The sequence below is a fragment of the Anopheles arabiensis genome, chromosome 3 (genome assembly GCF_016920715.1).
Source record: "Anopheles arabiensis isolate DONGOLA chromosome 3, AaraD3, whole genome shotgun sequence".
NCBI lineage: Eukaryota > Metazoa > Arthropoda > Insecta > Diptera > Culicidae > Anopheles > Anopheles arabiensis.
The window spans coordinates 92820119-92836171 of record NC_053518.1 but is presented as its reverse complement, the minus strand read 5'-3'; the positions used below and the strand labels follow the sequence as shown (position 1 = coordinate 92836171).

The 16053-nt window shown below is 51.3% G+C and overlaps 1 protein-coding gene across 8 annotated transcripts in view; it reads right to left on the bottom strand.

Annotated features, from left to right (window-relative positions):
• Nucleotides 1-1851: 1851 nt before the first annotated feature.
• The window catches only part of LOC120901806 (ecdysone-induced protein 75B, isoforms C/D), a 110062-nt gene continuing 95860 nt past the window's right edge, over nt 1852-16053 (bottom strand). For all 8 annotated transcript variants that reach the window (XM_040310078.1, XM_040310075.1, XM_040310074.1 and 5 more), the window contains 2 exons: nt 8043-8278; nt 1852-5679 (listed from right to left, as the gene is read on the bottom strand). In XM_040310078.1, the coding sequence (XP_040166012.1) occupies nt 2929-5679; nt 8043-8278 (2987 nt within the window). In that variant the 3' untranslated portion in view covers nt 1852-2928. The remainder of the gene's footprint in view (nt 5680-8042; nt 8279-16053) is intronic.

Below are 16053 nucleotides of genomic sequence, written 5' to 3'. Positions count from 1 at the left end.
GTTTCAATAAATAAACTAAACCAGTACGGTGTACAACACACCCAAAACACACACCTAACACACACATTTGCAACTTGCTACACAAAACTGCTAGCACAGCATCTTAAGAGCAGAGAGAAAAGTAAACCTATGAAAACAATTGGCTTTATGGAAAAAAAACTAAGAAAAAGCTCGGAAAAAGGAGGATAACCGAAACATAATTCCGGCAGAGCCAAATAGCAAAACAAAATAGTAGTAAATGAAACAAGTAAATTAGTGTTAAAATTGGATTCTACCTAACCGGTTCTTCGCGTACACACACTCACACTAGCGCACACTCTCTATATATACACGCACACACATACACACAAACACACTCGCATCTCTCGATTGTTTTGGAATTAAAATTACAATAAAATTAGAATAAGATAATAATAGTAAAGAATGATAATCGCTACCACTACATGCTAGGCAATTATTCTCTCTCTCTTTCGCTCTCTCTCTCTCTCTCTCTCTCACTTAATCACACGACCACTAAAAACAAAAGGACTGTTTCTTATACATGCGTACGCGTGTGTGTGTGTGTGTGTTTTGTTGCTGGAGTTTGGGGGAAAATGACTCAAAAAGCAGAGAAAATGCTTAAACAAAAATCAGTTCAAATCTCATTCTCGTCTCCTGCTCGGCTTCTGTTCGGCTGTTTTCTTCCCCTCTTCCTCAGCTTTGTTTCTTTGTTTGTGTGTCCTGTGTAGTGTGGTGTAGTTGTAGTAGGCGTAGTAATAGTTTGTGACTTCATTCATTGCTTTCCTTTGCTCTCCGTTCTCCTCTCCATTCATACTCCCTCTTCTTCCTGTAAGAATCTCATGTTGCATGTTTTGTTTTGTTTTTAGTTTACTTATACACGTTTGTTTTTGCTTCTGTTTTCTCTCTTTCTTTTAGTAGCTCTTCTTATTGTTTTTTTAATAACCTCTTTCTCTGCTTTCTTATCACACGCACACCACCACAAACTTTTCTCTCTCTCATTATAACGTTTCGTTAAACTATATCTGTTTTACTTACTCTCTTTCTCTTTCTCCTTCTCTTTTAATCTGGCGGAATATTATAGCTTTTCTTTTTCATCTTGTATAATTATTTCTTTGCTTTTTTTGTTGCTGTTTTTGTAATCTCTCTCTCTTTTTCTGTTTGCGGTTTTTTGTTTGTTTTGAATATGTTTAGGTTGATTACTCTCCTGCTGTGCTACTCTCTGTGTATTGCATTCATTCCTCATCACTTCGTTTTGTTTTGTTTTTTTTTTTGCACACACTATCGCTAAAGAACTATTTACACGTAACGTTATACCCTTTTTCTGGTTTGTTTCTCATTTTGTGTTGGTTTTTCATATGTTCACAATTTGTATGTACCATGTTTTTGTTTTTCTCCCCCGCCCTCAGTTAACCTTGTTTGCTCAAGGCTCAATCAAAACTTTAACGTTTCTGCATGCGTGCTTCCCCTATATTATAACTCCCTATACTTGCATTATCTGCCAGTGGCTGCCACCTTTTTTTTCATTTTACCTGAATCTGATTCCGTGTTGTGTGTGGTGTGTTTGTTTTGTTCATTCTCAATTTTAGTTTGTGTTTCGGTTATCCTTTTCCTGTTTTTTAAAAAATCGCTATTTCTCTCATTGCTTTTAGAAAAGCGCATAAAGTGGTTGTGTGCTACTATTCTTCTTCTTCTTCTTCTTTTAAATAGTTTCTGTTATTTTTCTTCTCTCTCTCTCTCTCTCTCTCTGTGAGTGTCTTTGCAAAGTTTTGTTTGTTGTTGTTTTTTTTTCGTTCAACCATTCTAGGATATTTATGTTTATGTGTGTTTGTGAGTGAGTGGGGTTTTCCCTTGTTTTTTTTTTCTCTTAGCATATACATTTTGCGTGTTTTATCTTGCTCCTCTTGCTTCGCTTTGCACTTGTGCCACTACTACTACTACTACTACTGTACAACAGAAGTAAAAAAAAACCTCCATACTTCCATACCATATGTACTGTGGGTTTGCCTGTGAGGTGAGTGTATTTGTGTTGCCGTTTTCTTTTAATATACTTCGCTTCTCACTAAGCTTCTATATAGGTTTGGCTGTTTGCAGTAACTTCGCTCTCTTCGCTGTTTTGTTCATCAAAATTATTGATTCTTAACACACACACTTACGCACGCACACATACATACATATCTACGCATCAGAGCTGCTCGTGGGAATTGTTCTTACAAACTACTAACGTCACCGTCGTCTTCCTTGTCTCACGCACGCACTAAAACCTATTACTATTACAGCTCCTGGCTTGCTAGTGGCGGCGTGCCATCATCACACTAGGATATTCTCCTTCCCTATTTTGTTTTGCACCCGATCCGACACCGGCCCATTGGATAGAAGCACACACATATGCGCATTGCGTGGAGAAGAGAGGGATTTTTGTTGAGGTTCGTCGCCTGCGCTTGCAGTCGCCGTAGTAGTCTCTTCTCCACGTGTGTCCACAGCTTTCTTTTAATAAAACAAAAATCGAGATCTATAAGAGCAACACACACACAGACACACACGCACACCATCATCCCCGCTTCCCGCTCTGCTCCCACCAACACACACACACGCACACACACGTTTTTGGCTTCGCATTGTAGTTTCGCATTTGTAGATCATTCCGCCACTAAAATACTATAATACATCCTCTCCCCCCTTTATCCTTTCCTCATGATGTGTGTGTGTGTGTGAGTGTTTTACCGTGCGCTTTTTAGGCTTGTCCGGAGGTTCGTCTTCTTAACACATTAAAAATTTGTACAAACTTGTAGATGTAGTGTTTTTTTCTTCTGCGAATGCGCAATCATTCTCTCCCACTGATCCCCCTCCTCCTGCTGCTGCTACTGGTCTGCCTCTTGTGGTTTCTTTTGTTTGTGGTAGGATTCGCCCGCGAACGCCTGTTTGCTGTGTTTACGCCTCGAGTAGGATCTTGTGGATGGTGGGATTGTTGCTGCTGCTGCTGCTGGTGGCGGCATTACTGCTGCTGCTGCTGGTGGCCACTACGACCGTCGTGGCGGCACCGACCGGCGAGAGGGCCGACGGTCCCCCCACGATGGACCGCTGGACGACGGACACAGGCGTGGGCGCCGGCGAGGGTGACTTCTTCGACAGGTTCAACGGTTGCTGGTGGCACGGATCGAGGGAGGTGGTGGCGGTGGCACTGCTACCAATGTCCACCTTCAGCTCGATGAGCCGGGGCGAGGGGGTGTGCGGGGGCGCCACGACCACCACCGACGAGGGGGAGGCGGGCGGTGCGGGCGACGTCATCGTCGAGTGGGGCGACTGGAAGTAGCGGATGCTGGTGGCGGAGGAGGAGGACGAGGACGGCGAGGCAGCCGACGGTGGCGACGAAACCACCGACAGCGAGGAGGAGGACGAGGAGGAGGAAGTGTCCGGCGGGGTGAGACTGCCCGGGGACGGGGTCTGCTGTGCCCGGTGGCCGCCCGTCGTCGTGATGACGCTGGCCGTCACTGCCGGTATCACCTGCTGCCATCGCCCGGCGGAGGCGCTAGACGACGAACCTCCAAACGGACAGCCACCGGTCGGGGCGGCCGCCGCCGCCGGACTGCTTCCACTGGAGGACGAGGACGAGGGGACGGGCGAGACGGCCGACACGGTGAGATGCGGTGAGGCCCGCTGGAACACACCGTTGGCGGCGCTGGCACCACACACCAGCAGTCCTCCCTGCTGCTGCTGCTGCTGCTGCTGCTTGATGTAGTTCTGCTGCTGCTCCTGGGCCGACTCGCGCATGATGTAGTTGTGGATGATGTCGGTGCGCTTCATCTGCTCGGGCGTCATGCGCGGCTCCTCCATCAGCGATTTGGCCAGCACGGAGTGCGTGCTCGAGAGGGACGAGTAGGCGTGGTGGTGCTGCTGCTGCTGCTGCGGGGGCTGCGGACTGGACCGCGCGGACGTCGACTGCAGGAAGCCGGCGCTACTTTGGTGGGACTGCGTCGTCTGCGGTCGCGTTAAATGCATGTGCAGCTGCGACTGATGGTGCTGGGGCGGCTGCTGCGCAGGCTGCTGGGGTGGTGATGGGGCGGCGATTGCCACCACGGACTGCTGCGGCTGGGGCACCGAGGCTGGGCGCGGCGAGGACGACGACGCCAGCACGGTCGCCGACGGGGACGGGGCGGCGCTCGCGCTAGTGGTGGTGGTGGAGGAGGAAGCGGCTTCCGCCTCGCTCTCCCGGTGGCGCATGGCGCGGAACTTCTTGTGCGGCTTGTACGCCTCGTCCATCAGGCTGTTGGTGTCGTAGAGCGGTGGCGCTTGCAGGACGCGCTTCAGCACCGGCATGTTGTCGACGCTGGCGTGCCGTGCCAGGGAGGGCGCCTTGCCGTTGCTGCTGCTGCTGCTGTCCTCCAGCGCTGGGTCTTCGAGCGACGACCGCGGGCTGGAGCAAGACGACGAACCGCTGCTTACGCTGCTACTGGCCGGTTTCGGATGGAGCAGCAGATGGTGGTGATGCTGATGGTGGAGCTGCTGCTGCTGCTGCTGGGGCGACGGATTGTCGTGCTTCTCGTTGCCCGACTCGATGCCGGAGTCGGTCGGCGAGTCGAGCTTGCGGTACCGCGACACGTGATGATGGTGGTGGTGATGGTGCAGATGGCTAGCGCCCGCCCCGGACGAAGCGGACGACGAGGACGCGGACGAGGCGGACGACGACGACGAGCCGACGGACCGGATGACGGGCGTGATGGTGAGCCCGTTCTGGGCGAGATGTTGCGCCGTGCCGCCGATCAGATCGTCCTCCGCCGACGAGCCCGAGCTGGCCCGATGCCGAATGATTGGACAGGCGCCGGACAGGGTGGCAGCGAGCAGGGGAGCCGCCGCGGAAGCCCCCGACGAAATGCCACCGTGCTGGTGATGGTGATGGTGCAGGTGATGGTACTCCGACGACGAGGAGGAGGAGGAGGATGAGGAGGACGTTTCGGTGGACTCCGTGCTGGAGACGGAGCTCATCGGGCTCTTGGCGATCTCCACCTCGACCTGGTTGCCGTCGCAGCTCCAGCTGGCCGGGCTCTTCGCGTCCAGCACCGCGCCCTGGTCCTCCTCCGCCGACCACATCTGCTGCCGGAGCAGCTCCTTGTGCTCCGTCCGGAACACGACCAGCTTCTCCGTGTGCAGCGTGCTGAGCGTGCGCAGATCGGGCATCGTGCGCAGCAGCTCCTGCATAAACTCCGGCTTGTCCGGGCGGTTCTGCGAGATGACCGACTGCAGGCAGGCCTTCAGCTTCGTGTACATGCGCTCGATCAGCTCGACGTTGCGCAGCCCGGGCCGGTCGGGCGTGATCAGCACGATCGCACAGAACAGCCCGATCTCGGCGTCGGTCAGCTGCATCGAGTTCATTCGCTCCGCAAAGTTGAACGTGCTGTCCACCAGGAAGCGAGCGTTCGCCCCGTTCTGGATGGTGTCGCGCCGCATCACCTGCCCGTTCAGGCAGATGATCGAGTTGATCGACGTGTCGAACATGCAGATCAGGCGCACGAACAGCGCATCGAACAGGCCCGCCTTCAGCAGCGTGAACTTGTCGTCCTGCGTCAGCAGCTGGAAGCCGGGTATCATGCCGGCGAAGTCGATCACGCCCCGGATGACGTGGGCGAAGCGCTGGCTAAACTCCTGCTCCGACTGTAGCTCGGGCGCTGGGTTGAGGGGACAGGCCTGGAAGAGAGAAGATGTGAGATGCGATTAGAGAGTTTAGTGTGTAGTAGGTGCGGGAAGACATCATTCTGACACCTTCCTTAAAAAGACTGTTCCAGTATGCAAATGCCGCACTCAAAGAGACACGATGTCGTCTAGACACCATCAGGAGAAGCGCAAAGGAGAGAGAGATAGAGATGGTGGTTCAAGGTGATCACTTTTGTATCCATCATCTCCGTTCACTCATCATCTCTGCCGGAAGTGTGTGTGGATTTGGAAGAACTTCCCAAAAAGTCCCAACCATCGCACACTCACATCGGTCACGCTCCAAATTTGCGCTCCATCAGAGCGCGCGCGCGCGCATGGCAACTCGTGTGCGTGTGTGTGTGTGTGTGTGCTGGTCGCTCGCCGCCAGCTTCAAGGTCGACGAACCTTCGGGTACGGAGGAGTTCAAGGTTTCTTGCGCTACTGTGCGCAAAAAAAAGAGGCACTCGTGTGTGTGTGTGTGTGTACGCAGTTGGTCACGTACCGAGCGGTTCGTGTGTGATAAGCAAACATAGCAGCGAACCCTGTGGCAGGGGGGATGGGTGGGGGGGGTATTACACACGCGTTAACAAGAGCTGGAGGACACGACGCTCAATTTCAGTGCGGTGGCCATCATCGATTTTAGGGAAGGGCGTGCTGAGAGAGAGAGAGACAGAGAGAGATGCTTTTGGTGATAAGCGACGAACTCGAAACAAAAAAAAACCAAAACGATACAGGGTTATTGACTTTTGTGTGGGCGCGTGATGACTTTGGCAAATTTTCGTCGGTGAGGCTCTATGTGTGTGTGTGTGTTTGACTGCAGCATGCCAGCGACATTCCAACCGGGAAACAATGCGGCTGTAATTAATCTCGACACGGGCTCGACTCGCCAGTCTAACCTTTTATCGGTCATTACCGGTCACGTTGTCACGTCTTTGGTCTGTGTGCCAAGATGGCACACACATGTGTTTTGCGCTTTGCCTCTCTTGCGGTTTCCTGCTCCCCGCTGCCGCCACTCGACGACGATTGTGTTTCCTCGTGTGCGTCACGGTCAGTATGATTGTTGTTAACGGTGCCTGATATCTCTCTCTCCCTCTCTCTCCCTGTGGCCTCTCCATTTCATTCCCTTCTACCTCTCTCTCTCGCTTGCTCCGGCTTGAACTTCAATTTCAAGGACAGCAACAGAACCGTTACCGGCCGTGTCGTGTCGTGCGCTGTGTTGGTGTGTAGCGGACTATTTGCGCGACAAACGACCAACCTCCCCCCCCCCTACCCTTCTCCTACCGTTCCTCAAACCGCCTCCCCTTTTGTACACACGCGCTCTAATTGTCTCTCCACATGGCCGTTGTTGCTGCGCTGAGCGAAGAAGATGGAGCAGCGGTGAACGGTCCCCGGCGGTGGAGACGCATGGCCACTGACGACATTGAACATTGGGTGCTGCTAGGGAGAGAAAGAGAGAGAGAACGGGCCAGCCGTTTCTAACACACCATGCTGCCGCCACCACCAGTTCGAATTAATTCTATTTCCGCATTTTCGTGCACATCACTGAGGTTGGCAGTGTGTGTCTGTGTGTGTGCGTCAGCAATCGCACGCACACCTTCTGGGGTGGGGGCTCTCTCTCTCTCTCTTATCGGTCATTCCACGCAGGGTGGATGGGGTTCCAAAGAGGCAGCACCAGCACAAAAACCCCTGGGCAATGGCATTTCTCGGAAAAAAAACGATTTTTGCATTCGCTTTGAGGGCAAGCTGGGGATGATGATGTAGAATATAAACAGACACACACAACAGGAAGTCGATCGTTCGCCGTCTCGGTCTTTACATATCCCACACCGCACTCACACACGCGCGCGGCTAACAGCACACGAGCGAGCGATTAAATTAGCGAAACACAATTTCAAGGTTATCGCGCAGTCTGCGCTTCCTCCCCTTTCCGCCCTTTGTGCAAACATTCATTCCCCTTCCCCTCCTTCCTGTGACTTACTTGCGCCAGGGGGGGATTTCTCTTATCGCTTGCCGCTCCACACCCCTCGCAGGAAACGATGTGAGCGAGAGCGAGAGAGCGAATGAGAGCCCCCCGTTTATATCAAATGACAAAATCGCGACCGGAGTGAGTGCTTTCCGCGAAGCGGGATGATGAGCGATGAGTGCCCCTTCGAGTGCGCGCGCGCTCCCGTTTTTTGTGAGTGAGTGTCTCCACGCTGACGAGGCGAGCTCCAACCATCAATCCCCGAAAAAAAAAGCACCAGCACGGCTCAAATGCCGTTGACCTTGGGGAAGGTGCTCTTTGCATGTGTGTCTGTATGGGGGGAGCTGTTTCCTCTACTGCTTCTTCCTCTTCTTTGCGCGCGTTGTGTACTTACCAGTGTCGGCATCGAGTAGCTCGGGCAGTCGCGGGCCCGCTGGCGCATGGCGGCGACCTTTTCGCGCGTAAACTCGCACGTTTCGATGTGGGCCTGGAGGACGCTGGCGAGCAGCCGGGGCTGATCGTCGAGCTCGCTGGCGAGGGCCCGCTGGTTGCCCCGGTTCTGCGTGCTCTGCTGCATCGCGGCCAGTATGCGGGCCTTTTCCCGCTTCGGCACCCGCCCAAACCTGACGGCTGTATCATGAAAGAGAGAGAGAAGGAGAGAAGAAGAGATGCGTTAGATTAGTTTGATTAATGGAAGAGAAAAAAAACGGAACTGGAAATGCTTCTAATCAAACGCGCGCTTGGATGTACTGGTTTCCGTTTCCTCGTGTGTGCGTGTGACCTCACAAATCGTTGATCGCTCATGCACAAATTTCCTACTTTGATCACCTTGTTCCAATTACGCGAGCGAGGGCGATTCTACTTCCCCCGGAGCCTCCGCCACATTTCAAACTGCAGTTTGAACGTCCCTGACCCTCTTCCTGCCCTACTTTATTGCATTGCAAAAACGGTGGAAGACGCGTGTCCTTCACCAACCGAGAGAGGATATGGAAGAGAGCCGAAGCCAGCGTTAGAGCACCTGTCGGTGAAGGTTAACATTTACCGGTTAGTAATAACCGATCGATCACTTCAAACAACGCTCCAACACTCCACCACCAAACGCCGATCGATCGTTCGATGGCCCTGGCAACTGGTGGTGCTGTGGGGCTTGTGAGCTTCCCCTTCTCACCACAAAACACACGATCTACGATCTCGCACACACAGCAAGGGAGGTCAGTGTGTTGTGTCTGTTACCTCGGCTGTTTCTTGCTTCCGCATGCGAGAGCCGGTGGTGGTGCTAGACGTCGGGGGTCTGTCACCTCGATTTCTCAAATTCGTCGTCATGCCCACACCACAAACGACCCCGGGGGGGCTTATGACCTCAAAAAACAAAAGGCGCCTAAAACCAGACGAAAGGTCGAAACGCAAATCGCTTCTCTTTTACGCTTCCGGGGACACCTCTACGGGCAAGCGACGAACCTCTCCTTTTGGGTGTCCGGGGGGTTTGTGACCCACCTTTTCCCGCACACTGCCTGAGAGGAGGCTTATTGAGGTCGCACGACGGACAGTTCAGGCAGTTCTTCAGGCTGTGTGTGTGTGTGGGGTGTCACTCTCACTTTCCGAAACCTAACCTACTTTAAATCCCGCTTCAACGTACTCTCACTTTCCACAACGAGTGCTCGGTTGTTTTCTCGTTTCTGTCCGCGCGATCATATGATCATTCGCTTTCCGGTTTACAACATGAACCATGCGTGTGTGCTTTGTGCTACATTTCCCTTCTACGAAATGAGGGTGAAAAGGGGAGCGCGTGCACAAGTGTGATCAAAAGGCTGCCACATGAGGGGCAAATGGCAGCTCTTTCTCTCTCCCTCTATCAGGTGGGCAGTAGTAGTTGAACGACCCCGATCACCCTTTCTCCAATTCACACACGCATGGCGGCGTTTAAAAATAGCACCTTTTGCTGCCTTTCTTTTGAGGTTAGCTGACGTAGAATAGAGAAGAAATGACAACAGTGTGACGACAATTGTAAGGTTCTATTATCATCTCTTCTTTTCTAGTTCATACTATTACCTTCTTATTTTACTATTTTTTCTTGTTTTTTACATGTTTTTTTAATTGTTGAAGCAAGTTGCATTTCAAGACAATTTGATCTTATTTTCGCTCATTTCTCTCCTCACCATTGATCCCATTTACATGAGCAACGGTCTGTGACGAAGGTGGTGGTGGTGGTGGCTGTTATCTTCACTTTCTGTTTTTAAAATAAAAAGAAATTCCGAAACGAAACCGACGAGCCCAGACAGAGCTGCTGCTGCTGCTGCCATGCCTCGTTAGTTGGGAGAAAACAGTCATCCGGCCAGCTGCTGCCGCCGAAACCCAGAGCCATGATGGCAGCGGGCGCGGGAGAGAAAGGCGACCGACTGACTGTGTGTGCTGCCGTCTGGGAGAAAAAGTAGGTGAAAATCGTGGCCAATTCTCCCTTTCCTCCCCTACTACCACAAACCCAAACAAACCCACTGGGAGAAGAAGAGGAGGAAGCAACAACAAAATACAAACACACTCACAAAAACGAGAAAAGTGAAATGAATCAGCCCGCGTACACCCCGATCGAGATATGGGTGTATGTTTTCGTTTAAAACAATGCACACAGCACCATTACCTCCTTATTAGGAGGGGGAGCAGCAGCAGCAGCAGCCCCGTGCCTTAAGAGCATCGAGCAGAGATCGAGGATGGAGAGCAAAAGAAAACCAGCACACCACAAGACGGTCCGCCGGCGCGCCACCGCGAAGAAAGCAGGAAAAGATAGACGCGAAAAGGAAAGATGGCGCTGATCGGCTCCCGGTGCGCGAGAAACATTCTCTTGCGGCCTCGCTTGTTTCTATCTCCCTCTCTCCCTCTCGTTCTCTTTTACCTTTACCGCGAGTAGTGCTTTCTTTTGCGTTTGCGCCCCTGATCGACGAGATGGTAAATGGAAAATAGCGTTTCTGCGCGCCGCGCTAACAAGGGGTGGTGAAGGAAAATAAAAAGGAAAAGTGTGTTACTTTCTTGACACCGTATCTTGAGCAGAGGCGAGCGGAGAACGGGGAGACACAGAAAGAGAGGTTAACGAGATAAAGATATGGGTAAAAATCAATGGAACCATTGCAACTGACTTTAACAGTGTGTGAAAAGTGAAACTTTACACGACACGTTTTTTGTTTCATAAAATTATTTTTTTGCAAAAATCCAATTTCTACAAGTCAGTGTTCCACTAAAGATAAGTCTAATTTTAATTTAGTAAGCTTGCTTCGTGACCACGACAAGTAAGTAGAACACACGAACAGGGCAAAACATACGCCCCAAGTGTGTAAAACGAACGAGCAAACAATGGAAGCAAAATTAAACGAACACGTTTTTCCATCCGACGGTGACCATCTTACCCTTTTTTGGCACCCGCAGTGCGCAAATAATGCTAGTGTGGGTGGCAAAAAATGAAAAAAAAGTAATGCTTTGAAAGTGAAGGTGAAAGTTGAACAGCCGCCGCAAGCGTGCGTGTGTATATTGAGATCAGACGCTCTTGTGTTCCCTTTTATTGCGCGTTCACACTCTACTTTGGTGTCGCCGGGGTGTTTGTAAGTGAATACCGTTCTGCTTTTCATGATTTTGAATTTCACCATCGAATTATGTGGAGCAAACCTGAGGCTGGATAAAAAGAGAAACCCATGTTGTGTTCACCCTCCATTTTGCCCTCCCTCTCCCCCAGAAAGCCCTTTTTTGCGCTGTGTCCCATTTGCACCATTAACCTCTAGTGACCTTTGCAGGTTTGCATAGGTTCCTATCCTCTCGTTTCCTCTTGCCCCGTTGCTCTCTTGGTGTGTGTGTGTGTGTGTGTCTACTTTCTAGTGGTTCGATTGTGTGTGTGTGTGTTCGGTAGAGTGCAAAAGAGAGCGCCCTTTTGTTCAATTTTCCCATTTTGTGCGGCTCGTGCCCTTGACCCTAAATGAGTGACACACACACACACCGTGGGCGGATGTGTGGATGGGTTTGGGGAGAGACCCCTCTTCCCCCCCCCCCTCCCACCACAAAGTGTGAGTGACACTCTCTGGGACTCGCTTGGACGGCAACCGAATGGAAGAGGAAAGAGAAAGCGCTTTAGAAAGCCAACACGCTGCTCTCGCTCTCGCACATGAGGCATGCTCCCTTTCGGCATACGGCACTTTCTCTCGCTGGGTGCTTGGAGCTGCTGCTGCTGGTGGGCGCTTTCGCCAAAATCAAACACCACAGAAGAGAAGTACATTTGTGTGCGACGAGAGGGGGAGGTTATTCCCGTGACAAAGTCAGGGCAAACACACCGGTGGAAGCCATTTTTAAAGGTCACAATACGCAATTCGTGTTCGATTCGCTCGCTTCATCCCTTATTTACTCCACCCCTTGATGGGTTGCATAGAAGGACCGATAGTGTGTGTGAGAGAGAGAGAGAGTGCGAGTGAGAGGCTCCAAGTGCAGGCATTTTGTGAAAGCGAACCACCCCATAAAAGGCTCCGCCACAAAGAGACAGGCGCGCGCGTCAAAGGCCGCAAAACGGCCCAGAGTTCGAAGTGGAATCAAGGTCAAAGATCACATTAATTCTGATGGTGTGGTGAGGTCCCACAGGAACAAGGATGCCATCCATCGCTCTCTTGCTCTCTTTCTCACCGGATCTCTCCACAAAAAAAACGTTGTCTTGTTGAACTTCAATCAATGGCAATGTAATTTAAAACAAACACACTCTAATTGGAAAGAGGAGATAAATTGCACAAATTGTAATTCCGATAAAACTCCGCCAAAAACCAACACTACGACACCTACGTGCATTGTGATAGGAGACAACTCCCTTCAGGATGCCCTTCAGTATTGGTAACTCTTCGGCCATCTTTGCTTAGATGTTTTTTTGTTTGTTTTCCTCCGCTTTTCTTTTTTTGGTTATCGCTTTCTGCTTCCTTTCTTTTGCACTTGTTCTTCTTCTTCTTCTTCTTCTTTTTGTACACACTTTCACTAGAGAATATTTGCCACTTGCACTCGCGTGCGCTTTATTTTGCCTTCTTTTTTCGGTGCTTTCCGCGACACTACTGTTGTTTTGCACTTCTTCTTCTTCTTCTACTGCTCTCTTTTGCTACCGAAACGCTTCACTTTCTTTCACGTTTTATCGGCTTTCATTTTGGTTGCTGTATCACTTTCATATACCACTTTGACACTTTTTTTGTATTTTACTAATCTTGTTTCTTACTTTTCATTTGTGTATCACGTGGTTACTACTGCTTTTAGAAGAAGAGGGGGAAGAAATGGAAACTATTATAGAACACTGCTAGAACTATTTGTAAGAGCACTGAAACACACGTTTTTTCCGTCGCCCCCTGCTCGAACACACTTTGCTAAAACTAAAACCGAACCAAATCAATCAAATTCTGCACACTGCTACTACTACTAACCCCCTGGGTAAGGGGCCAATTGGTTGACATTGAGATAACGCGCGGCTGAAAATCCATTTCCCAATTCACACGGTGTGTGGTGTGTTGTCACGGTCAAAGCAAAACGTTTTTCTGTGTGTGCGCGCTGTCGTCGTCGTAGTTGGCCGTGGACGTCGCCGTCTTGTGCTTGAAGCCGAACCGTCGTCAACCACCGAATGGCGAATGACCTCGAACTTGTACTCTGGTCTGGTGGTTCGAGCTGCCCATACACACACACAAACACACACACAATCGCTGCCGGTGTGTGTATGTGTGTCTCTGTGTAATGTGTGTCGTGTTTTATCGGTTTAGTTTGATGGTTTTTTTCTCTCTCTCTCTCTCTCTGCTCGTCGCTTATATTCACTGTGCATATAAACGCATACTAACAGAACGGTACGGGGTACATGGACGGCCCACAGGGAGGTGTAAAAAGGACCTTTACAACCCACACAATCTCCACCGTATTTGTATCCTTTGCTCTCGTTCTCACACACTCTCTCTTGCGCGTAGGCTCGTGTTGGAATGTCGGTCCTTGGCCGACCCCACACCGCACACAATGCCGATTCAAACACACCAATCACTCACAAATGCATATACACACACACACACACACACACACAAATCCAACTGGATGACGCGCGCACGGATGTGTGTTTCCGAGGATGTGACCTTCGCCTTGCCACCCATTCAAAAGGCCAAATCATCGTCACCGGAGTGCGCGCGTGTGTGTTTTTGTTGTTTCGGGCAGGAGAGGCCGCTGCGCACTTTATCGCTTTGACCGCAACCAAACACGCGCGTGTTACTTTGTTGTAGAACAATTCAGTTATCCTTTTCGTGGAATTAAAACCCTAGGGAAAGAGGGAAAACCACCTGTGTGTACACACTTTGGTGCCCCCCAAACAACCATTTTACAAACACCCAAATCACCTTTTTTTGCACACACTTCACCGCTCATTTGCAACCCCACAACGATATGCTTTTCTTCCACCGCAAACCGGCCGTTGTTGCACGCTTCCCCACACAACTATAAAGCAGCAAAAGCGGGCACAGCGCTCTACTAAAAAAAACACGATGGGGCCACTAAAAATGCGCCCACACACACACACACACGCGAGGCACGCGCGCTTTTGCTCTCCTTTTTCGCAGCAGCCCGGTTCAACGGCTCGTCGTTCACTGGCAGCGGTGCGGTCCCCGTTGGGGCTTTGGGGCGCCTCCACCAGCGTGTGTGCGCTGGTGAGTGCCGGCTTGCTGAGCGACGGAGTGAGCGCGCTGAGCCGGCCATCGAGAGCGTTCAACCGGGAAGCGTACAGCGCGCAGCGCATTCAGAGCGAGAGAGCGAGCGAGGCGACGAACGGGGTTTTTTATCAATGTCACCCACACACACAGACGCGCGTTGAAGGTTTTTATCGAGCCGCACGACGATGATGATGACGATCGAGGCGGCGGCAATGATGATGGAGGAGACACCGGCGTACACAATGGCGCGTCCTCCTCTCTCGCACGCAGCGAGCGCTCGCGGCCATTGCTCGTGACCTCCATCTTTGCGACACTCCACGTGCGCGGCTGCTACCGCCCGCCCTTTATTAGCCACTCAGCATGTTTCGCAGCAAAAAGCTGCAAACACGCTGGGGCGATAAAACTCAAAACCGGGAAGCGCGCAAGGAAAAATCTGTGTGTGTTTTCCTTCCAAACAGTTTGATTTTAATTATTGTGGCGCATTTCTACGAGTTCCATCCCCCCGGGTGCGAGGGTGTGGGTATGTGGTGTGCACTCATCGCCGCCCAGATGCTCTCGACCCCATCAAACGAACGAACTCACTCAACCTGCTTCTGTTCTCTGCCTCTCTCTCTCGCTCTCACTCGGGGCTGTGTCGCACCCGTGGCCTTGAACTTATCCGAATTGAATGTCGAGCCAAGTGTCGAGGGTAGGCGCGGGGGAGCGCGGGGTGAGGTGGCCACCACCACCAGGGAACGGGAGTGGGATGATACGGTGCCGCGCAGAAGCAGCACTTTATCGCACACGTCAACAGCCATAGAGCGACACACACACACATACACACACAACAGAAAAATGTGAGAAAATCTTCCCCCCAAAGCAGTGGGATGCGGGGATGGGGTGGTCACAGTCGGAGGCGGGAAATTTATTTTTACACACACGTCCATGACCCTCCTTTCTTCGCTGTCGTTCCCCACAAACCCTCTTCTCGCTGAGCGCCACATTTCCACGAAAAACGCCAACAAACTAAGGGAAAAACTATACTTCATCCTCCCTTTTTTTTGGAGAACCCATTTTCCCACCAGGAATGCCCGGTTCCCTCTCGCTCTAACCCAAAAGCTGGTTACTATATAGGGCTGGTTACAACAGGCTGTAAGTGTGCGAGAGAATGCCACAAGCACTGGCAGTGTGTGTGTGTGTGCCACGTAAATTAGATTGGAGCAAATTGCGCGCCTATACTTCGTGGAAAAGCCTCCTCTCTTCCTCCCATCACTCCCCATGCTGCCTCCTGCTGCCATTGCAAGGTCACACAACACGGGAATATTGCTCACACACAGCAATATATAAATGGCGCAACCGATTTTTGTGCTTCCTTCCGTCAAAAGGTGGCTGTTGTTGCTGAGCCGGGAAAATAGTGGTGGAAAACTGTGATGGCGGTGACTGCCGGTGCCGCGACCTTCAAGGTAACGGAGGGGCGCGGTGGGCGGTGGAAAACTATTTCCAGAAATGCGACAAGGTGTTGTGTTGCGTTTTTAATGGGGATTTTTCTTTGCTCGCGCGCTCTCCTTGCGGTTGTCCTTGGACTGTCGGGAAAGCGGGAGGGAGCAGGACTTGCTGTCGACCTTGTCCGCTGGAATGGGGGGGGGGGGGGGTAACGCTAAATATATCCTGAGCTGAGAAGAATTAGCCAGCTATTTGCGAAATGTGATGTAATGGCGAATGGCGGGGAACTGTTACAATGTAACGACT